This window comes from Mustela putorius, unplaced genomic scaffold (assembly GCF_011764305.1).
Source record: "Mustela putorius furo isolate JIRA1106 unplaced genomic scaffold, ASM1176430v1.1 tig00003867_pilon_pilon_pilon, whole genome shotgun sequence".
NCBI lineage: Eukaryota > Metazoa > Chordata > Mammalia > Carnivora > Mustelidae > Mustela > Mustela putorius.
This window is the reverse complement of record NW_025422019.1, coordinates 8893764-8916907: the sequence shown is the minus strand read 5'-3', so window position 1 is coordinate 8916907 and position 23144 is coordinate 8893764. Positions and strand designations below refer to the sequence as shown.

General features: G+C 35.6%; 1 protein-coding gene across 5 annotated transcripts in view; it reads left to right on the top strand.

Moving 5' to 3' along the window:
* Positions 1 to 23144, top strand: part of PTPN4 (protein tyrosine phosphatase non-receptor type 4) — a 207211-nt gene that overhangs the window by 14282 nt on the left and 169785 nt on the right. For 2 of the 5 annotated variants that reach the window (XM_045066457.1, XM_045066458.1), the window contains exons 1-2: positions 17701 to 17721; positions 21632 to 21786. In XM_045066457.1, the coding sequence (XP_044922392.1) occupies positions 17709 to 17721; positions 21632 to 21786 (168 nt within the window). In that variant the 5' untranslated portion in view covers positions 17701 to 17708. Of the gene's footprint in view, positions 1 to 17700; positions 17722 to 21631; positions 21787 to 23144 lie in introns of those variants that run through there. The other 3 variants (XM_045066459.1, XM_004759771.3, XM_045066462.1) reach the window with 3 other exon arrangements.

The following is a 23144-nucleotide window of genomic DNA, read 5'->3' as shown; positions in this document are numbered from 1 at the left end:
ATGGGGCCTGATCCCAGGGCCCTGGGATCATGATCTGAGCCGAAGGCAGACACTTAACTGAATTCCTGTTCTGCAGCTGACCCTTGAACAACATGGGGATTAGGAAGTGCTGACCCCCCACCTTGTCATAATCCATGTATAGCTTTGACTCCCTAAAAACTTCCCTGCTTTTAGCCCATTGACCAGAAGTTTTACTGATAAAGTCTCAACACATATTTTGTATGTTCTATGTCTTATATACTGTATTCCTACAATAAAGTAAGCTAGAGAAAAGAAGTTATTAACAAAATTGTAAGGAAGAGGAAATACATTTACAGCATTGTACACTGTGTTTCTTGAAAAAAATCTGCATGAGATTGAACCTACACAGTCCAACCTGTGTTGTTCAAGAGTCATCTGTATTCTCTTTTGTTGAAAAAAATAACTGCTTTTGACTCACTAAGTCAATTTCATATCCAGTGAGTCACAACCAACAGTTTGAAGCATTTCATTAAACATTTAGGTGCTATAAGCTCTGTTGTTTGTGTTCAGTTACAGAGAAAACTCTGCTTATATGAAATAGTTGCTTTCTAAAGGAAGGGTGAAAATCCTAGAGGCTAGCATTCTTTTTTGATTTTTCTGCCTAAAAAATGCTCTACACTAAACCCCTAACTTAGTTATTTGTCAAAGAGAGAGAGCGAGCATAAGCAGGGGGAGCAGCAGACAGAGGGAGAAGATGGCTCCCCGCTGACCAAACACCCTGATGTGGGGCTTGATCCCAGAACTCTGGGATTATGACCTGAGCTAAAGGCAGACACTCAACTGACTGAACCATCCAGACATCCCAAATAGATAAAATGTTTTTTTAAAAAAAAAGGAAAAAAAATTTTTTTTGTCAACCCTAGTCAAGGATATTGTGTTTGGTAGTTACTAGGACCCCCGCCTGCCCACCTTGTGTGGTTGTGTTACTGACTTGACTTACAGTTTACTTACTCCATTTTAAGGAGAAAGGCAATTTTTAAAAGTAATTTTTAAAAAATTTTTTATAAACATGCAATGTATTACTAGCCCTAGGGGTACAGGTCTGTGAATCGCCAGGTTTACACACTTCACAGCACTCACCATAGCACATACCCTCCCCAATGTCCATAACCCCACCACCCTTCCCCTACACCCCTCCCCCAACCACCCTCAGTTTGTTTTGTGACATTAAGAGTCTCTTTTGGTTTGTCTACCTCCCGATCCCATCTTGTTTCATTTATTCTTTTCCTGCACCCCTAATGCCCCCCCACCTTTACATCTCCACTTCCTCATATCAGGGAGATCATGTGATAGTTACCTTTCTCCGATTGACTTATTTCTCTAAGCATAATACCCTCTAGTTCCATCCACATCTTTGCAAATGGCAAGATTTCATTTCTTTTGATGACTGCATAGTATTCCATATATATTCCATATATATACCACATCTTCTTTATCCATTCATCTGTTGATGGACATCTAGGTTCTTTTCATAGTTTGGCTATTGTGGACGTTGCTGCTATAAACACTCGGGGCACGTGCCCCTTTGGATCACTATGTTTGTATCTTTAGGGTAAATGCCCAGTAGAGCAATTGCTGGTTTTAAGGTAGTTCTATTTTCAACATTTTGAGGAACCTCCATGCCGTAGAAAGGCAATTTTTAAAAATGGTTGAATTTTAGAACTAGAAGGGAACTTAAATATCATTTAGTCCTGCCCTGCCCAGTAGGTAGGCCACTAGCTAAATGTGGCCATTTAAATTTTAACTTAAATTTTTTTTAAAGATTTTATTTATTTATTTGACAGATCACAAGTAGGCAGAGAGGCTGGTAGAGAGAGAAGGGGAAGCAGGCTCCCTGCTGAGCAGAGAGCCCGATGTGGGGCTCAATCTCAGGACCCTGAGATCATTACCTGAGCCGAAGGCAGAGGTTTAACCCACTGAGCCACCCAGGTGCCCCTAAATTTTAACTTAATTTTAAAAATTGTTAGATGAGCCACAGTTCAAGTGTTTAGTTGGTCTATGTAGTGTGGCTGTTTATAGAACGATGCAGATTATAGATCACACAAGGTTTTTATCATTTTATAGATGAAGAAATTAGAGCTCAGAAAGATGTAGTGACTGTTCCAAGGGAAATCAGAGCTAAAAAGTAACAGAATTAGGATAAGTTTAGTGAAACTGTGGTTTATCAGGTTCACTAATGTAACAGTAGTTGTTGAGAAGAATGAGACCTTTGCCTTACTTAGGCTGTGAAGCCTTTCCTTGCAAAATTCCATGAGTGTAGCAGAGTAACAGAAATATTTGCATTTTGAGAGCTTAATAATTGGCTAAATGGGTGTTTGATTTTTGCTTGCCCATTCATTTGCACTCATTTCCATTCGTTCATTTTTTGCAGTAGGATCCCATTTGAATATTGATTTATAAACTTAGGAAGCTGTTGGGAGAGGTTAGAAAGAATAGCCTATACTAAACCAAATAAAGCAATAAAATTCTGCTATTGATTTTCAGTCTTCTACTGATTCAAGATATAAAGTCAACATGCAATAATTAGTTGATTTCTCTACACTTAAAATATCCGAAGAAGAAATAAACATTCCTATTTATAATAGCATCAAAACCAGGAATAAATAAAATATTTACAAATAAATTTAATCAAGGAGGTGAAGGATCTATGCACTGGAAACTTGAAGACATTGGTGAAAAAAATCGAAGAGGACACAAATAAATGGAAAAATATTTTGTATTCATGGATCAGAAGAATTAATGTTGGTTAAATGTCCATGTTGTCAAGCCATCTATGGATTTAGTGTAATCCATATCAAAATTCTAATGTCGTTTTTCACAGAAATGTAAAAATCTTAAAATTTTTATGAAATCACAAAAGGCCTCAAGTAGCCTAAACAGTCTTGAGAAAGAACAAAGTTGGAGACGTTATGCTTCCTGACTTCAAACTATACTGCAAAGCTATAGTGATCGAAACAGTATGGTACCGGCATAGAAACAAACACATAAACCAATAGAATAGAATTGAGAGTCCAGAAGTAAACCCATGCATATACAGTTAACTGGTATTTGACAAGCAAGTCAAGAATACTCAGTGGGGAAAGGATAGTTTTTTCAATAAATGGTGTCGGGAAAACTGGATATGCAGGTGCAAAAGAATGAATTTGAACCCTGTTTTATAACACCCACAAAAATTAACTTTAAATAGATTAAAGTTTTAATTGTAAGGATTGAAACCATAACTCCTAGAAGAAAACCTTTGATGTTTGTCTTGGTGATAATTCTTTGGTTTTTAACACCAAAAGTTCAAGCAGTTAAAGCAAAAATAAACGAGAGACTACATCAAACTAAAAAGTTTCTACACAGTAAAAGAAACAACAGAATGAAGAATTAACCTACAGCATGGGAGAAAGTATTTACAAACAACCAGGTAAGGGCTCATATTCAAAATCTCTAAGGAACTCAGTAGCAAAAAAACTTTCTAATTTAAAAATGGACAGAAGACCTGAATAGACATTTTTCCCAAGGAGACATACAAATGAGCATGTATATGAAAAGATGCTTAACACCATCAATCATCAGAGAAATAGAAGTGAAAGCCACAATGAGGTATCACCTCACATGTGTTAGAATGGCTGTTTCTGCAAAGAGGAGAGATAACAAGTATTGGCAGGAATCTGGAGAAAAGGGAACCCTAGTACACTATTGGGAATGTGCAGAATAGAGGTTTTTCAAAAAGTTAAAAATAGAGCTATCATATGAGCCCCCAGTCCCACTTCTGGTTATCTATCTAAAGGAGATGAAATTACTATTTCAAAGAGATAACCTGTACTGCTGTGTACATTGCAGCATTATTCACAATATGCAAGACATGGAAACAACTTAACTGTCTATGAATGGATGAATGGATCAAGAAGATGTGTATATGTGTGTGTCATTTACATCCACACACAATGGAATGTTACTCAGCCATCAGAAAGAAAGGAATCTTGCTGTTTGTGATAACCTAGATGGACCTTAGGGCGCATGGGTGGTTCAGTTGGTTAAGTGTCTCCCTTTGGCTCAGGTCAGGGTCCTGGGATTGAGCCCTACATCAGACTCCCTTCTCAGTGGGGAGTCTGCTGCTTCCTCCTCTGCCTCTTTCCCTGCTTGTGCTCTCTCTCTTGCTGTCTCTCTCTTTAATAAATAAATGAATAAAATTTTTTAAAAAGATTTTAAAAGATGGCATTTGAGGACATTATACTAAGAGAAATAAGTGAGACAAGATAAACATAATGTTTTATTTTTCTTACGTGCAGAATCTTCAAAAAGCCAAAGTCAAAGAAACAGAAAGTAGGGTTGTGGTTGCCAGGGGCTGGAAGTGGGTGGGGGAAATGGGGAGAGGTTGGTCAAAGGGTATAAACTTCCAGTTACAGGGTGAATAAGTTTGGGTGTTCTTTTTTTTTTTTCCTTTTTTTATTATTTTTCTTTTTTTCTTTTTACTTTTAAAAGATTTTATTTATTTATTTGACAGAGAGAGCGAGAGAGAGCGTGTACAAGTAGTCAGAGAGGCAGGCAGAGAGGAAGGGAAGCAGGCTCCCTGCTGAGCAGAGAGCCCAACACAGGGCTTGATCCCAGGACCCTGATATCATGACCTGAGCCGAAGGCAGATGCTTAACCCATTGAGCCACCCAGGTGCCCCAAGTTTGGGTGTTCTAATACTCAATATGATGAGTATAGTTAATAGTACAGTATTATATACTTGAAAGTTACTAAGACAGTAGATCTTAAATCTTCATATCACATACAAAAAATTATAATTATGTAAAGTAATGCATGTATTAACTAAATTAACCTTATTATGGTAACCATTTCACAAAATATACATGTATAAAGCCTTAAACTTACAGAGTCTTCTATGTTAATTATATTTCAAGAAAGCTGGGGACAAAGTTGTTACAGTTTTGTCATACTTGTTTAGTGTGTACATGTATAAGAAGACAGGGGGGTGGGGGAGGAGAGAGAAAATGAGAGATCAGAAGCTTTCATGTGAGTATGATATCAAAGTAAGGGAGGGCTGGATGTAGTATTCTGAAGTATAATGATTCCCATTTTGATAGTGATCCATTTACCTCCCATGGTATTTAATCAGGACACCTTTACTCTTAGGGAAATTAATGTAGTATAATGGATTGCAAAGCTTTTGAAATAATTGAGCACTTTCTTTCCTTGCTGTATTACCTATTTTACCATCACTCTAGTTAAATTATGCTTCTTTTCTCTTAACATAATTTGGAGTAGTGCTACTTAAGTGACTGTGGATTGGTCCAGGCCTTGGAGGAGATAAGTACAGTAACTTGAGAGTAAGTGTTTAGACACTTCATAATAATTGACAGAGAATTTGATTTCTGTTAAATCTAATAAGAAAACATTGGAGCTTGTATTTTGTGTGTCTTTAAAAATTCTATTTTCTAGTTAATTTTATTGGATTTACAAAAGGACTATATTGGTCTGCGTTCTAGTGGTACCTACTGCTGAGAAACATGCCATCTCAAAACTTAGTATTCTTTTTAAAATATTTTATTTATTTATTTGACAGAGAGGCAGGCAAAGAGAGAGGGGGAAGCAGGCTCCCTGCTGAGCTGCGGGATTCCAGGACCCTGAGATCATGACCTGAGCAGAAGGCAGAGGCTTTAACGCACTGAGCCAGCCACCCAGTTGCCCCTCAAAACTTTGTATTTTAAAACAGTAGTCATTTATTTCGTTCACAAATCTAATTTGGTCAGGTCTTGGCAGGGAAGACTTGTCTGCTCTATGCAGAGGCAACTGCGGTGGCTTGCCTGAGGTTGGTTCACTTGCTTAGCTGGCGAGTTGGGACTATCAGTTGGGACCTGCACTAGGGCTGAGGTTGGGGGCCTGAGTCCCTTTCCATATGTGGCCTGGGCTTCCTCAGATATTGGTGGCTAGGTTTACAGTGTACATGTCCTTAGACAAAGTCAGGTAAAAGCTCTATCTCTTCTTAAGACCTGGGCTCAGTAGTCAGTATATCTTTTCAGGTATACGGTTATTCATTAAGGTAGCTACAGTGGTGTTTCCAGATTTGTGTGGTAGGGGGCATAGACTCCACCTCTTGATGGAGTAGTAAAATTCTAGAAGTATTGTTTCTGCCATTTTTGGAAAATATAATCTGCCACAATCCATGATGGACTAGAAATTGAAAAAAACTGGCTCTTTACCAAGCTGTCTACAAAGATGGCTTTGATTGAGAAGCCTCCCTGACCTAGTCCTAGATAATTTTCTTTTTTTGGCACTTTTATCAGTATACTAGTTTAATGTAAACATATTATAACTTAATGTGATTGACTTAGTATGGTACATTGGTGGGTTAGTTTGATCTTATCCTCCATAATGACCCCAGCTAGGTGTTGATGCTCATTAAAATATGTCTTTCTCCAAAGTTTAAATCACCCTTTTCATGTTTAAGAGAAAAAAAGCCTGGTAGGACACTCTTAGTGCATGAGTTTGTGAGTATTTGGTGGTTTTGTTGGCCTGTAGACTCTAGGATTTATGTCTTTTTCCTAACCTGGTAGATGGTTTTCTGAAAGGGATTCCCAGTGTCTTGCCTGGGCAAAAAATCTGTCTACTAGTGTTCAAGAATCTAGTGTGAAAACAGAGCAAGGGAAAGAGGCCCAAGTGACATTGGTGCTTCTATATAATTAACACATACTTTTTGAATACTACAGAGTACAAAGTTAAGTCTTAGGTGCTAAGAGAAATACAAAGTAAACAGGACTTCTGCCATTAGGAACCTGTAGTATTATAAAGGAAAATATACCTTTGGTAGACTTGAATGCTTAAGTAGTAGTGTTGTTAATATTCAAGATCTTTTTATTACTACTAATAGTAATACTACTACTAGAAGTAGTATCATCTGACATTTATATAGCACTTTAAAAATTACAAATTACTTTTCAAGTAATTTCTCCTTTCTTAGCTATTATTTGAGCTCTAATCCTCAGTTCTTAGCGTGGTGCCTGGAACATAGTGGATGCTTAATATTTGATTAAGTAAACAAATAGATTTTTGAGGTATAATAGAATAATTGTAGTCGCTAGCATCTGGCACAGTAGGTCTTGTACTTTCTTGCAGTGAGATTATATAATCTTGATAAGTTTGTTTCTTCATCTGTGGAAGCAAAGTTGATATCTCTTTTTGTACTCTATAAAAATAGGTTGAGAGCTTTGGGTATGAGCTCCTAGGATAGTGTATGTTTTCTACATGTCGTTTTAAAGTCCAGTGTATGTGATGATAAGTAGAAAAAATTACTGGTGCTGCAAACTATTAGAAGAAATTTTAGATACTAAAATTAAAAAAAAGGCATATCCCTAGAGGCAGTACAATATTAGATTAACTGTTGAATTTTTTTCAGTATTTCTTCATGCAACATAAATTTATATTTGGAATGAATCTGATATAGTAAGCATAATATTGGTTTAGTTCAGGTTGTTTTAATTTTCGCTCTTGTTATTGTACTTTTATTTACATGAACTCATGAGAAAATTTAGGATCTCCTTTTTTTCCTGCAAATTAACTCGTTGGGCCTTACATTATTTTTCACTTTCCTTTTCAGAGTTTGTCAGGGCTCTTAAAAATATAAGCATATTCTTTTTTTTGTTTTGTTTTTTTAAATGGTGGAGTGAGAATGCTAATTGAATGTATTTATTTAGAATAAGAAAAGAGGGGCACCTGGGTGGCTCAGTTCGTTAAGTAATTGCCTTCAGCTCCGCTCACGATTCCAGGGTCCTGGGATCAAGCCTCACATGGAGCCCTGCATTGAGCCTTGCAGAGCCTCACGTCTTCTCTGGTTTGCAGAGGAGAAGAGAACCTCTCCTTCTCCCTCTTCTGCCGTTCCCCCTGCTTGTGCTCTCGTGCTCTCTCTCGTCAAACAAATGAATAAAATCTTAAAAAAAAAAAAGGTTAGAATAAGAAGACATCATAGATGGTGAAAGCTGACGTAAGTTTCCTGAAATTCAAAAATATGAGTATTTTCACTAATTAATGGCCTATCACACCTCTAAAATAACATTTGTTAACTACAGAAACAGAACAGATCTCTTCATATAAATGTAAGTTCGTAAAACATTATTTTTAATTGTGTAGAATATGCATCACAAAATTTACCATCTTAACTATCTTTTAAGTATATAGTCCAGTGGTGGTAAGTATATTCATATTGTTGTGGAGTCATCATTATCATCCATCCCAAAAATGCTTTTCAGCTTTAAAAACTGAAAGGCTGTACACATTAAACAACTCCTCATTCCCTCCTGCTATTCCTTGGAAACCGCCGTTCTACTTTCTGTCTATAAATTTGACTACTGTAGATACCTTATTAAGTGGACTCAACCAGTATTTGCTATTTTGTGACTGGCTTATTTCACTTTGCATGAAGTCTTCAAGGTTCATCCCCAAGGTAACATGTGTCAGAATTTCCTTTTTAAGGCTAAATAATATTCTGTTTAATGGATATATCATATTTGTTTACCCATTTATCCACCGATGGGCACTAGTCTTGCTTCCTTCCACCTTCTAGCTATTGTGAATAAAGCTGCTGTGAACTTGGGGGTATAAATATCTCAAGACCTGGTTTTCATTTCTTTTGGTTATATACCCAGAAGTGGAATTATCAGATCATGTGATCATTCTGTTTTTAGTTTTGTGAGGAACCACATATTGTTTTTCATAGCAACACACCATTTTACTCTCCACCAACAGTACATTGTTTTGATTACTGTAGCTTTTTATCAAGTTTTGAATTGAGGAAGTGTGACCCTCTGAGTTTGTTTTCTTTTCAAGGCTTCCAGGATCTCCCCATCCTTGTTATTTTCTGGGTTTTTTTTGTTTTGTTTTGTTTTTGACAGTAGCCATCCTTTTGGATGTGACGTCGTATCTCACTGTGAATTTAATATGCAATTACCTAAACATTGATAAAGATCAACTTTTCCTGTGCTGATTGGCCCAGTTTCCTGTGGATATCCATTTTTCCCCACCACTGTTTGGGAAAAGACTGTCATTTCCACATTGAAGGTCTTGACACCCTTGTAGAAAATCATGAACATATATGCAAGCATTTATTTTTGGGCTCCATTCTATTCCCTTGGTCTTTATGCCAGTAGTTCTACATTGTTTGGTTACTATAGCTTTGTCAGTTTTGAATTGAGGAAATATGACATCTCTAACTTTGTTCTTCTTTCCAAGATTTGTTTTGGCTATTCAGAATCCTTTGAGATTCCATATGAGTTTTAGGATGAATTTTTCTGTTTCTGTAAAAAATGCCAATGGCGTCTTGATAATTTTACATTAAATCTCTAGATTGCTTTGGGTAGTTTCAACATCTTAGTAATATTGTCTTCCAGTATATGAACAGAGGATTTCCATCTGTATCACCTTTAATTTCTTTGCGTTAGTGTTTTGTCATTTTCAGTATATAAGTCTTTTGCCTCCTTAACCTAATTTAAGTATTTTAATTAATTTTGAGTAACTGTACTAAGATTTGTTTTCTTCATTTCCTTTTTGGATCATTCATTGTCAAGGTATAGAAACCCAGTTGATTTTTGCAGGTAGAGTTTATATCCTGCAACTTTGTTAAAATTGTTTTTTAGTTTCAACCAGTCTTATATTAGTACAGTTACATGAGCTCTGTTGTGTGTACTGTTTTTTGGCATATCTTGTTTTACATGCTTTTACATTTAGCTTGGTCTTTGAATCTGAGCTGTGTCCTTTGTAGAGAGCATATAATTGGAGCAGGGCTTAAAATATCTGTTGTGTGAATCTTTGCCTTTTGATTTGAGTGTTTATTTTATTTACATTTAATGCTGTTATTGATAAGGTAGTGCTGTTTTACTAGTTTTCTTAATCTTTTGTCCCTTTCTTCCTCTATTCTTTATTAATAGCCTTCTTTCCAACAGGTATTTTCTAAGCTGTCATTTTAATTTTGTTTTTTGTTTTACTGTAGTATTTTGAGTTTCTTTCTTAGTGGTTTCCCTGGGGATTTATTTATAACGTTTTAGTTGGGGATAATATTGCTTAATTTAAATAGCATATAGGAATTTTGCTCACCTTTCCTTCTCTTTTTGTAGTATTGTCATTTAGATCACATCTTTAGGATATAATCCTGTCAACACATTTTAAGTATTGCCTTATGCAATTGTTTATTTACAAATTTACAAATAAAAATTGTATTTACAAATAAAAAATTACAAAGTTTACAAATACAAAATACATTTATTGTGTTGTTTATGATTAGCCATGTAGTTACCCTTATTGCTGGTTTTCATTTCTTCCTGTGGATTTTAGTTACTCTCTAAATGTTCTTTCATTTCATCTTTTAGTTTTTTTGTCTAGGACAGATGTGCTAGTTACAAATTCTTTTAGTTTCTGTTTCTTTGGAATGATCATTAATTCCATATTTTTGAAGTTTTGTTTTGCTACATATTGAAATTTTGTTGATAAGTCTTTTTCTATTAGTACTTTGAATGTGTCATTTACTGCCCTCTGACCTGCCTGTTTCCTGATTAGATATTGTCTCTTAATGTTACTGAAGATCACTTGTAGGTGATGAATCACTTTTCTCTTTCTACTTTCAAGATTTTCTTTTTCTTTGTGCTGTAATAGTTCGACTGTGAAGTGTCTAGGATCTGGTTGAGTTTATCTATTTTGGAAGTTATTTAGGTTTTTTTTTTTTATGTGTAGATTAAATTTTAAACATGAAATTTGGGGATTTATCTGCCATTGTTTCTTAAAATATTTTCTCTGCCCCTTTCTAGTTGACCTTTCTGAGACTTCCATTATGAATATGTTGGTATATTTGATGGTGTCTCTCAGGTCTCAGACTATTTTTCTTCATTCTTTATTCCTTCTATTCCTCAAATTGGATATTCTCAACTGTCTGACTTTCGAGTTCACTAATTCTTTTTTGTATTAACTCAGCTTTCTGTTGGGCTCTTTTATTGAATGTTTAATTTCAATTATTTTACCTTCAGCTACAGAATTCTTTTTTAAAAAAGATTTATTCTTTTATTTATTTGTTTGAGAGAGAGAGTGTGAGAGCGGGGAGTGACAGAGGGAGAGAGAGTCTTAAGTAGACTCTTTGCTGAGTGCAGAGCACGTCCCACATGGGGCTCCATCTCACGACCTTAGCCAAAATCAAGAGTTTACCAGTATTCTTTCTGCTTTTATGAAGGAGTGGATTTTCAGAGGTCTTTACTCTGCTGGAAGTGCTTCCTCCATTTTTTCCCCTTTTTTAAAAATTAGAAAGTTACTTTTAAAAGATAGTTAATTACTTTGAAAACATCAGATGGGTAGAAATACAGAAATTTGAATACAACAAAAGGTAGTTAAAATAATTACTTTCAATTAATTGATACCCCCAATTTTTCCATGCTCTGGTTTATACTTAATGTGAGTCTGAACCCAATTCACTGCTTTCTTAATTGGATGAACATTTTATGTAGCAAATAGTGTAACCAGGGCTGATATAAGTAAAGTTTATGAAATATTAACATGAAACATGTTCATATTTTCTAGAAACTGATACTTTAAGAACCATTGGACTAGTTTCCAAGTTAATTTTTCTTCCCTATTTGTTTCCTCCTTTTGTTGCTTTGATCATATAAATATATTTTATTTTCAGTGACATTTTGTTCCTGCAAGCATGAATTAATGACATTAATAAAAGGTTTGATTTAGGATTATGGAAATTATGATCTAGTTTTAAGCTGTGCCCTTTTATTTCACAAAATTTCTAAATTGAAAACAAAAAGTTATTTCCTTTATATTTGGGTTATTCTGTGTAGGACCATTTAATATAATTATATAAATTATTCTTTGGGAGTAAATTAACCACTTGAAGATTAATCAGTTTGTATTTCTGCTTAGAGTGTAGTACCTGTGTTATATCGTGGTCCCTTAAATAACCCTTTGTGGTGAATGCTATTACTTTGACATTTCTGTAGATGAAGGAAATGGGCAGAAATGAGTTAAAGAGAATAAACATCTAGTCATTTTCTTTCTTCCTTTCTCTCTAAGATTTAATTTATTTATTTGACAGAGAGAGACAGCAAGAGAATGCATACAAGCAGGAGGAGTGGGAGGAGGAGAAGCAGGAGAAGCAGGCTTCCTGCCGAGCAGGGAGCCCGACCTGGGGCTCCATCCCAGGACCCTGGGATCGTGACCTGAGCTGAAGGCAGATGCTTAAGACTGAGCCACTTTATTTGAGAGAGAGAGAGCACAAGTGGGGGAGTGGCAGAGGGAGAGGAAGAAGCAGGCTCCCCACTGAGCAGAGAGCCCAGTGCCAGGCTTGATCCCACAACCCTAGGATCATGACCTGCGCTAAAGGCAGACATTTAACCAACTGAGCCACACAGGTGCTCTGTCATCTTTTATTTTCTTAATAACAGGTCTTAATGTTGTAATGTATAGAACAATCTCTGTATCCAATCCTGTGACATCTGAGGTTCAAAGTGAATAAAAATTTTAATTTGCATCATCAGCATTTGCCACTATTAGAAGAAATCAGTCATGTTAACATGATGAAGAACCTGACCCAAATATGCATTGTTAAATTAAATTTAATTTTGTTATATACCAGATTATGAATCAGAATGTGAAAATTCTCTACATATTTTGTCTCTTAAGTGGTTTGACTGTATGTTTTTAACAGTTTTATTGAAGTATAATAGTGTATAGTAAACTGTGTATATATTTAAAATAGTGTTTGATCAGTTTTGACATATTTATACATCCATAAAATACATCCATAAACCATCACCACACTCAGTATAATGAACATATTACTCCCAAAAGTTTCCTTTTGCCCCTAGTGTAATCTCTCTCACCATATTGCTGGACCTTAGGCAACTGCTGTTCTGCTGTCACCAAAGATTACTTTGTGATTTTTAAATTTTATATGGATGGAATTGTATAGTATGTATTCTCTCTCTCTCTTTTTTTTTCCCCCAAGATTTTTATTTATTTATTTCACAGAGATCACAAGTAGGCAGAGAAAGAGGAGGAAGCAGTCTCCCTGCTGAGCAGAGAGCCCAGTGTGGGACTCGATCCCAGGACCCCAGGATCATGACCTGAGGCAGAAGCTTTAACCCACTGAGCTACCCAGGCGCCCTATGTACTCTTGTTTTGATCTAGCTTCTTTGAGCAAGTATTTTGAGACCTGTCCATATTGTTGTGAATATCAATACTTCTATTTTATTATGTACTAGTATTCTACTTTATTAATATACCACAGGTGAATAAACATGTACCACATGTGAATAAATCCATTTACCTATTAATAGACATTTATTTTGTTTCCAGTGGTTAGCTATAACAAATATAAGTCTTTATACGGACATTTGTATTTGTTACCTGGATAGCTCATAGAGTTGAAGTAGGTTCAAATTTGTAAGAAAGTGCCAAACTATTTTCCAGTGTTGTTGTAATACTTTAGTTTCCTACCAGCAGTGAATGAGAGACCCACTTTTTCCTTGTCTTTGGCAGCAGTTGATGTTCTGTTGTTTATCGGTCTTGATGAGTATGTAGGAAAATTGTTTTATGGTTTTAATTTGCACATCCCTAATGTCTAATGATGAACATCTTTTTGTGTGGTTATTTGCAATCTGTATATCTTCTTTGATGAAATATCCCTTTAAGTCTTTTGTCTGTCTTTAAATGAGGTTGTTTTGTTTTCTTAATACTGAGTTCTGAGAGTTCTTTATATATTCTGGGTACAACTCCTTTATCTGATAATATGCTTCCACTCTCCGGCTAGTCTTTTCATTCTTTTAGCAGTGTCTTTTGAAAAGCAGATGTTTTAATTTTGATGAATTAGAAATTATCAATTTATTCTTTTAAGTGTCATGCTTATGGTGGTTTTTCTAAGAAATAATTTGCCCAATCTAAGGTCACCAAGGATTTCTCCTATTTCTTTAAGAAATTTTATTGTGTTAGATTCTGGAGAGATCTTTGATCCATTTTGTGTTAATTTTTGCATACAGTACAAGGTATGGATTGAAGGGCACTTTTTTTTTTTGCATATTTTCAGCCATCTTTTGACATTACTAGCCTTTTTCTACTGAATTTTTGTAGGCATACCCCAGATACACTATGGGTTCCATTCCAGACAACCACAATAAAGCAAGTATTGCAATAAAGCAAATCAAACGAATTTTTTGGTTTCCTAAATCATATTAGAATTATGTTTACACTATGCTGTGGTCTGTTAAGTGTGCAGTAATATTATTTCTAAGAAAAAAAAACATATCTTGGGGTGCCTGGGTAACTTAGTTGGTTTAGTTACCAACTTAGTTGGTCTGCCTTCAGCTCAGGTTATGATCCCAGACTCCTGGGGTTGAGCCCCATGTCGGGCTCTCTGTTCATCAGGGAGTCTACTTCTCGGTCTTTCTCTCTGCCCCTCCCTCTGCTTGTACTCTCCTTCTCTCTAATAAATAATAACATTTTAAAAATACATAATTAAAAAATTCTTCAGTGCTAAAAAATTCTGTGAGTTACAATTACTGAGCTTTCAGTGAGTTGTAATTACTGCTCACAGATCATTACAACAACTATAGTAATAAAGAAAAATGTGAAATATTGAGAGAGTTAATGGAAATGTGACAGAAAGACATGAAGTGAGCAAATGCTGTTAGAAGAGTGGTACCGTAAACTTGCCGGATGCAGGATTGCCACAAACCTTCAATTTGTAAAAACTCAGTATCTGCCAAGCACAATAAAATGATGTGTGCCTGTATATCTTTGTCAGAATTGAGTTGTCCGTATATGTGTGGGCCTTATTCTGGACTCTGTTTTGTTTCATTCCTCTGTTTGTTAAGATGATCTTGATGACAATGTAGTGTCTTAGTTTCTGTAGTTTATAATGAGTCTTAAAATCAGTAGATTTAGTCTCCCATTTTGTGTTTCTTTCTCAAAGTTGTTTTCAACTTTTTTTTTTTAAAGATTTATTTATTTAGAGAGTATGTGTTTATGCGAGTAGGGGGAGGGGCAGAAGGAGAAAGAGAGGGAATCTCAAGCAGGCTCCTCACTGAGTGTGGATCCTGATCCTGGACTTGATCTCATGACCCTGAGATTATGACCTGAGTTGAAACCAAGAGTCAGACACTTATCCGACTAAGGCACCCAGGTGCCCCTCAACTATTTTCAATTCAAATCTTTTCAATTTCTATTCAAGTCTCTCATTTTCTTGTGAATTTTAGAATTGGTTTCTCAGGTTCTACAAGCAAGCCTGCTGTGATTTTTGTTGAGATTGCCTTGAATCTACACATCATCTAACCTGTGAACACAGCGTATCTCTTTACATATTTTCTTTCTTCAATTTCTCTCAGTAATGTTTTGAAGTTTTCAGTTTCATTGCTATTGTAAATTATATTGTTTTTAAGTTATAATTTTTGTTGTGGAAGTTGTGCTAGTTTGTGGAAATACAATTAATTTTTACATTTTGATGTTACATTTTGCTTTGGTAATCCCACTTATTAGTTCTAGAAGCTTTTTTTGTAGATATCTTCAGATTCCCTATGTAGGAGGTTATGTCATCTGCAGATATTGGTAGTTTTCCTTCTTCTAACCGTAGTGACTTGTATTTCCTTTTTTTGCCAAATTGCTCTGGCTCACATCTCCAGTATAATTCTGAATAGCAGTGATGAGAGCTGATAGATATCCTTGTTTTTGCTTTTAAATTTTAAAAAATGTTTTATTTATTTGGGGGTGTGTGTGGAGATAATGTAGGAGCATGGGGAGGCGCAGAGGGAGAGAGAGAAGCAGACTGCCTGCCGAGTAGGTAGCCTGATGTGGGGTTCAATCCCAGGACCCTGAAATGAGGACCTGAGCTGGAGGCAGCCGCTTAACTGACTGAGTCACCCCGGGACTGTGATATTCTTGTTTTGTTCCTGATTTTTACTCATAAAGCATTCATTTTTTAGTGTTCAGTATGATGTTAACTGTGTTTCCCATGTTGGCCTTTATCAGGTCAAGGAAGATTTATTTGTCCTTGCTTTGATTCTCTACCACCCATTTCATCTTTCTTACTACTTTCTAGCTACTGCTGAGCCATGTCATTTGTCTCTCTGTGACAGCCAAACCCTTTAATCTATATTTATGATGATTGAAAAATAAACTGTTTGCCATTTTGTCCTTTGAAGTTAAAGTCAGAAAGAATGTGCTTTCGTTGAACAGAAAACATTGTATTAACATTAAATAGAATTCTAAATAGAAAACAATTTTATCTGACAGTTTTAATTCACTAATCATTATGTGAATAGCCCAAGTGCTTTTTCTGTCTCTTAACTATATGTGTCCATATTTTTTTAGTTCGAGTATCACCATATATGTTCAGCTCTTTTAACTTAATATGTACAGATTTTTAATGCATATAGACATAAAAAGATTTATCATAATTTTAGGTCTTGAAATTGTGAGTTCGAGTCCCATGTTGACTGTAAAGATTACTTACATAAGTAAATAAACTTAAAAAAAAAAAAGCATGATATTAGCATTCCCTGGACAGCAATTAGAAAGTTGTGTGAGATAACATAAACTAGACTATGGTGAGTAGTCATTAAGGAGAAAAGTAATAAAGAGTTTTGAAAAATGGATAGTCTGTGTTTGTTCATATAGTCTCCTTCAGTGACTTTTTGAAAGTTTTTATGTAGCATAGAGGATGATCAGAAGAGCCCACTAGAAACATTTGATATTTTGCTCAACGGGACTTTAAGGAGTTATGTTCTCTTAGCATCTCTAAAAGAACGTTTTGCTCTCATAAGTGAATAAAAAACGTTGGAAGTGCTCTAGAAAAGGTGTCTCTTCTGAGAAAGGCAGATACTTACCTGCAAGCCAAATGTCATATATTAAGGCTTTCGTAACCTTTCGGGAGTGTGTTTTCAAGATATAATGAAAATTCTGCCTAGACTTATTTGGCTTATTGTTATATTTCTTATCACTTATGGGCAGTTAGGTTGTCACTGGCATAATTGTGCCATTTGTAAAGTAGTATGTATCTTAAAAGTAGGTACTTTTCAAGGCTGGAAGATTCTCATATGGTATCTGGGGTGAGTTACATAGACATTTCATTGAAGCAAACAAAAAAGAAATTTCATTGAAACCATTAATCTAAGTTCTAGTGCAAATGTCAAAAGTAGATGTGCCAGTAAATGGGGAAGACTGGTTTTGGCAGAATACATTGATATCTTTGATCTTGTCATTCCTGTACCATTCTTTGACATTGTGATACCTTTGTGATATCAACCAGTGTTCTTTTTTTGGTAGCTCCCCCTACTGTTAAAACTGATTTGCTGATTCTGCTGTTACTTATGAATTTCTAAGGTCTTTGCCCACTTTGTTTGTCTGGACCACTCACCCCAGGTGAAGGGAAGGCAGGATTGGGGAGAAGAGAAATACATATATCCATTACAGGCAAGAGTGGAACATGCACAAAGAGGTGATTGTGTGTGTTGATTCATATTTTCTTTTTAGCTTTACAATAAGTCTTTGTATGAGAGAAAATCCATTAAATTTATAATGCTTTTAATCAGTAAGTGTATAGTCTTTTCTATTTGAAGATTCTTTTTGTTTTTTTAAGTAAGCTCCACGCCCAGTGTGGAATTCAGTGTGGGGCTTGAACTCACCACCCTGAGATCATGACCTGAGCTGAGATCAAGAGTCAGATGCTTAACCCAGGTGCCTCATTGTTTCATATTTTCTATCTTTGGTGAATAGTTGTTGATTGAGTAGTACTGTCGTGAAACATGTATTAGTTTTCTATTGATATATAATGAATTACCCAAATTTGGCGGTTTAAAACAACACATTGATTTTCCTCTAGTTTCATGGGTCAGGAGGATGGGCGCAGCTTGGTTGTATTTCACATAGTTGCAGTCTAGATGTTGACTGAACTTTGGGAGCCTGGGTTCTTTTCCAGGCTCATGTGATTGTTGATGAATACAATGAAATGTAGGGCTGAGGTCTTTAGTTTCTTGCTGGCTGTCCGCTCCTAGAGGCCCTTTCACTGTTGTCTCACAACATGGCAAACCATGTCTTTAAAGCCAGCAGTACAATTTCTTTTACTTCAGGAAGTTCCTGGTTTTTAAGGGCTTCCATCTAAGTCAGGCCCACCAAGGGTGCTCTTGATTTACTTAGTTGACTTGGGACTTTAATCACATCTGCAGAATCGTCACCCTTCTCCTAATTGTGGAAGGAAAAAAATCTCATCAAATTTCTTAAGTCTTTGCCACACTCATGTAGAGGGTATTGTACTGTTATCTGTTTGATTAATTAAGAATAAGAAAAAAGTTTTAAAATAACATTCACGTAGCTTTTTAAAAATTTTTTTAAGTTCAATTAGCCAACATATAGTACATTATAGTTTTTGATGTAGTGTTCAGTGATTCATTAGTTACATATAACACCCAGTGCTCATCACATCAGGTCTATTCCCTTCTTTGATGCTTTTCTTTATGTAGATCTGAATTTTGACCTCTATTATTTTACTTCCCTCTAAATAACTTCTTTTAAAATATTGTGCAAGGCTGGTCTACTGGCAAGAAATCCCCCCCTCTCCTTTTTTTTTTTTTTGTCTGAGAAGCTATTTATTTCTCTTTCTTTTTTGAAGGATGATTTTGCAGGATATAGAATTCTACGTCTGTAAGATTTTTTTCCCTCAATATTTTAAATATTTCACCCTACTTTCAGTTTGCATGCTTAAGCAGTCAGATATATTCTTACATTTTCTCTTCAATAAACAAGCTTTTTTTCCCCTCTGACTTTGAGGATTTTTAAATTTTAATTTTTAGTTTTAAAACTATTTGCTTAGGTATAGGCAGGGTTTTTTGTTTGTTTGTTTGTTTGTTTGAATATTTTTCCTTGTTAGTGTTCTCAGAGTTTTTTGTATCTGTGGTTTGATGTCTGACATTAATTTGGGGAATTCATTATTGTTCATGTAAGTTCATTATTCTTTCAAATATGTTTTCTTTTCTGCCCCTCTCTTCTCTTCATGTATCCATGTTACACCTGTTTTTGTCCCACAGAGTTCAGGTGTTGTTTTTTTTGTTTTTTGTTTTTTTTTTAGTCTTTGTTCCTTTTGCTTTCTGTTTTTTGTGTATTCTCTTGATATATCCTCTAGCTCAGAAATTCTTTCCTCTGTTGTGCCTAATACATGTCTGTCAGAAAGCATTCTTCATTATGTGTTAGTATTCTTTACCTGTAGCATTTCTTTTTGGTTCTTTCTTAAGATTTCCATTTCTGTGCTCACATTGCCCATCTGTTCTGCATGCTGTCTACAATATCCATTAGAGCCTTTAACATATTAGTTATAGTTTTAAATTGTCTGTATGATAATTCCAAAATCCCTTTCATGTCTAGTTCTGATGCTTGCTTTGTCCTTTCAAGTAGTGTTTTTTTTTTTTTTTTGCCTTTTAGTATGCCTTCTAAATATTTCTTTTTTTCTTCTTTTTTTTTTAAATAAAGATTTTATTTTTAGTGCTGCCTGGGTGCCTCAGTTGTTAAGTGTCTGCCTTCGGCTGAGGTCATGATCCCAACATCTTGGGATTGAGTCCTATATCAGGCTCCCCCTCTCCAGCTCCCCTGTGCTTGTGTTCCCTCTCTTGCTATCTTTCTCTGTCATAAATAAAATCTTAAAAAAAAAATTTTTTTTTTAAAGTAATCTCTACACCCAACGTGGAGCTCGAACTTACAACACTGAGATCAAGAGTCACATGCTCAACTGACAGCCAGCCAGGCATCCCTGTAAATTTTTCATGATAGGCAGGCATGATGTCGTGGTAAGAGGAACTGATGTAAATAGGCCTTTAATGGGTAGGGAGGAAAAACATTCTGTAATCCTCTGGTTAAGTCTCAGTATTTTAGTGAGCCTGTGCCTCTGGACTATGAATGTCACTGGGTTTCTCAGGTTTTTTTCTCCTTTCAAATGGGACAAAATGGCTAAAGTGGGCTGGAGTTGATTATTTCCATTCTCCCACTGGAAGGCTAGAGTGTGTGTGTGTGTGTGTGTGTGTGTGTGTGTTCATCCCCGGCAGAAAGCTTAAGGCTACTTTTCTCCATATTTACTGTGGCAGTCTAGTTGGATTCCTGGAAGTAAATTTCACCATATTATGGGAGTCCTCCTATGACTGGGCCCCCTGGGCTTCTTAACTTTCAGAATTGACCACATCAAGCCTCCTGCAATTTGCCGGTTACAGTTCAGATTTTCTTACCCATGTATTGGCTCCTTGGTGGTTTCTGCTTGTGAGTCTCTACTTGAGATCCTTTGTATTTGCCTATCTCTTTTGTCTTGGGGGCAGTTGTTTGCCCTGTGTCTTCTCTTGTGAATCAAAGCAGCCTTGGTGATTTTCCAGTCTGTTCAACTTTTTACTTGTGAAAGTGGAATAGAGAGACTTGCAAACTCTTAACATGTGGCACCAGAAACCACCAATCCCTGTCTTTTAATTGGTGAATCTTACTTGGCTAGCCCCTCTTTGTTAACTGCTAAAGCTGTTTTCCTTATACAGATCTCATACTTGTATAACACTGACTTTTTTTTTTAGCTTTAATCTTTTTGACGTGAACAGTCTGTGATGTCAGCTGCAGTTACTGAATATCACTGATTTGAATTGGTGTTTCTTTGATTATTTTTTGCTTACTCATTGTTCAAATATCTTACTTATTTCTTAGCCATATTTAAAAATTCTGTATACTTGTGTTTCTAATACATCCTATTTCCTTTCTCTAATCGTCTTTAAAAGGGAAGTTTTGTGGATTTTAAACTTTGAATTCTTGAATGTCTGAAAATATCTTTAGCTTTATTCCCCACATGAATGCTGATGTTTTTGGTATATAATTCTGTGTTTCATATAATTTTCAAAACTTCAAAGCTACATCTTCATTGTCTCCTCCCCATCTTCATTGCCTTTTAACATCAAGTACTGCAGATATCAGTGTGTTATCTGTTCTTTTATAGGCAATGTCGTTTTTTTCCCTTTTAGGTTAAAAATTGAGAAGCAAAGATCTGTAGCCTTATGTTTTCTATTTTATTTTTGTTTTCTTGAGAATAATAAGAATAATCCTTTTAGAATTAGTTTAAATTTTAGTATAGTTAAAATCAAGAGTTTATTGTATTTTAAAAAATTGAACAAACTCCTATGCTTCCCCCAGATCTTAATTTTAGTAAAGGTAAAGGTCCTTTAGAGGTAAACAGTCTTCCCTCCTGTTTCCATTCTATAGTGTTTTTAAATATTTGTATCAGTGAGTAATGTCCAACTTCCTAAGGTGGCATATTCTCCTACCCGATTTTTGGCTACTCCCAAATTTATATATTTTGAATTGGATTATGACTTCCTGAATAATTTGTGTATCGTCTTCTCAATGGAACAGTTCAAAATAAAGCTCTTCCAAGCATTTTGAATATGTAGTTCAAGTGATGAATTATATACAGTACCTTTTTTAATACATATGATTTTTATTAGTGTTTCAAAAGTTATAATTGCTTTTTACTTAAGTGTTAGTTGCAAATTTTATATAATAACCTTGGTGTTTTACACTACTTCATATCTTCAGCTATTCTTTTATTTAGTGAATTTTTTTTTTTCCGACTTAGTCCGAGTGTGGACAGTAATGACCTCACGTTTCCGATTGCCTGCTGGCAGAACCTACAATGTACGAGCATCAGAGTTGGCCCGAGACAGACAGCATACTGAGGTGGTTTGCAACATCCTTCTTCTGGATAACACTGTACAAGCTTTCAAAGTTAATGTAAGTATTTTAGTTCTTTTTTCTTCTAATAATTTCTGGTTATAGATCTGAGTTTAGATGGTATTTTAAAACTAAAACTTTAATTGTAGTACAGTTTGAAAGCCTTATTCAGTGAAGAAAGTCTGTTTAGTATGGCTTTGTAAGCTTCTAGTATAAGTTCTGATTTAAACTGGGTCTTTCAAGAAGTTGACAGACAACAGTGCATTCTGATTAGTGGAGCAGATCAATAGTATATGGGAGGTTTTTTATAAATGTGCTTGCAAGGTGTTCTCCTAAATAATTTATACATCTTGTTTATAATCTTCCTTGTATTTTCTGTGAATAAAACTTGCTAAACAAAGATAAATACAGTCCAGATCTTAACCTGAGTCTTCTCTGAAATATTTGCTTAACAAATATTTGTTCATCCTATTTGTATCTGTCTTCATTTGCTTAACATTGTGACTCAATCCCAGGGTTCTGGGATTGAGCCTTGCGTGGGGCTCTCTCTCCCATGTGGCATGCTAACAGTTGTTGGTTCATTTTCATTGCTGTATAGTGCTCTAGTGTATGAGTATACCACAGTTTATTTACTCATTTTTTTGGTCACCATTTTCTTGTCCAGTTTACTGTTGGTGTATATTTGGATTTTTTTCTGCTTTGGGCCCTTGTCAGTAACATTACTGCGAACATTCTTGTGTCTGTCTCATTATATACAAGAGTGTGTTCCTTTTTTTTTATTTAAAAAATTTCCAACCTGCAAAAGAGTTGGGAGAATAGAACAATAAATACCCACAGGGGCTCCTGGGTGGCTCGGTCTGCTGAGTGTCTGCCTTCACATGAGTCAGAAGTTCTGGGATCAAGCCCTGTGCCAGTCTTCCTGCTCAGTGGGGAACCTTCTTCTCCCTCTTCTTCCACTCAAATAAATAAATAAAATCTTTAAAAAAAAATGAATACCAACATCTTTTTAGCTAGACTATTCTGTTGTTAACATTTTGCACATTTGCTTTATTTTCCTTTTTCTGTGTTTTCTTCTGAAAGTTTAGTACTTCTGCAGCTTAGGAATCTCATAAATTACCACAGAACTACTGTCACCCTCAAAAATCAAACATTATGGGACACCTGGGTGGCTCAGTCGTTGAATGTCTGCCTTTGGCTCGGGTCGTGGTCCCAGGGTCCTGTGATGGAGCCCCATATTGGGCTCTCAGTGGAAGGTCTGCTTCTCCCTCTTTCACACCCCCCCTGTTTGTTTCCCCTCTCTCCCTGTGTCTCTCTGTGTCAAATAAATGAATAAAATATTTAAAAAAATCAAACATTATAAAAATAATAGTAGCTGGTATATAGTCCATGTTCAAACTGGATTCCTCATTTCTCATTTT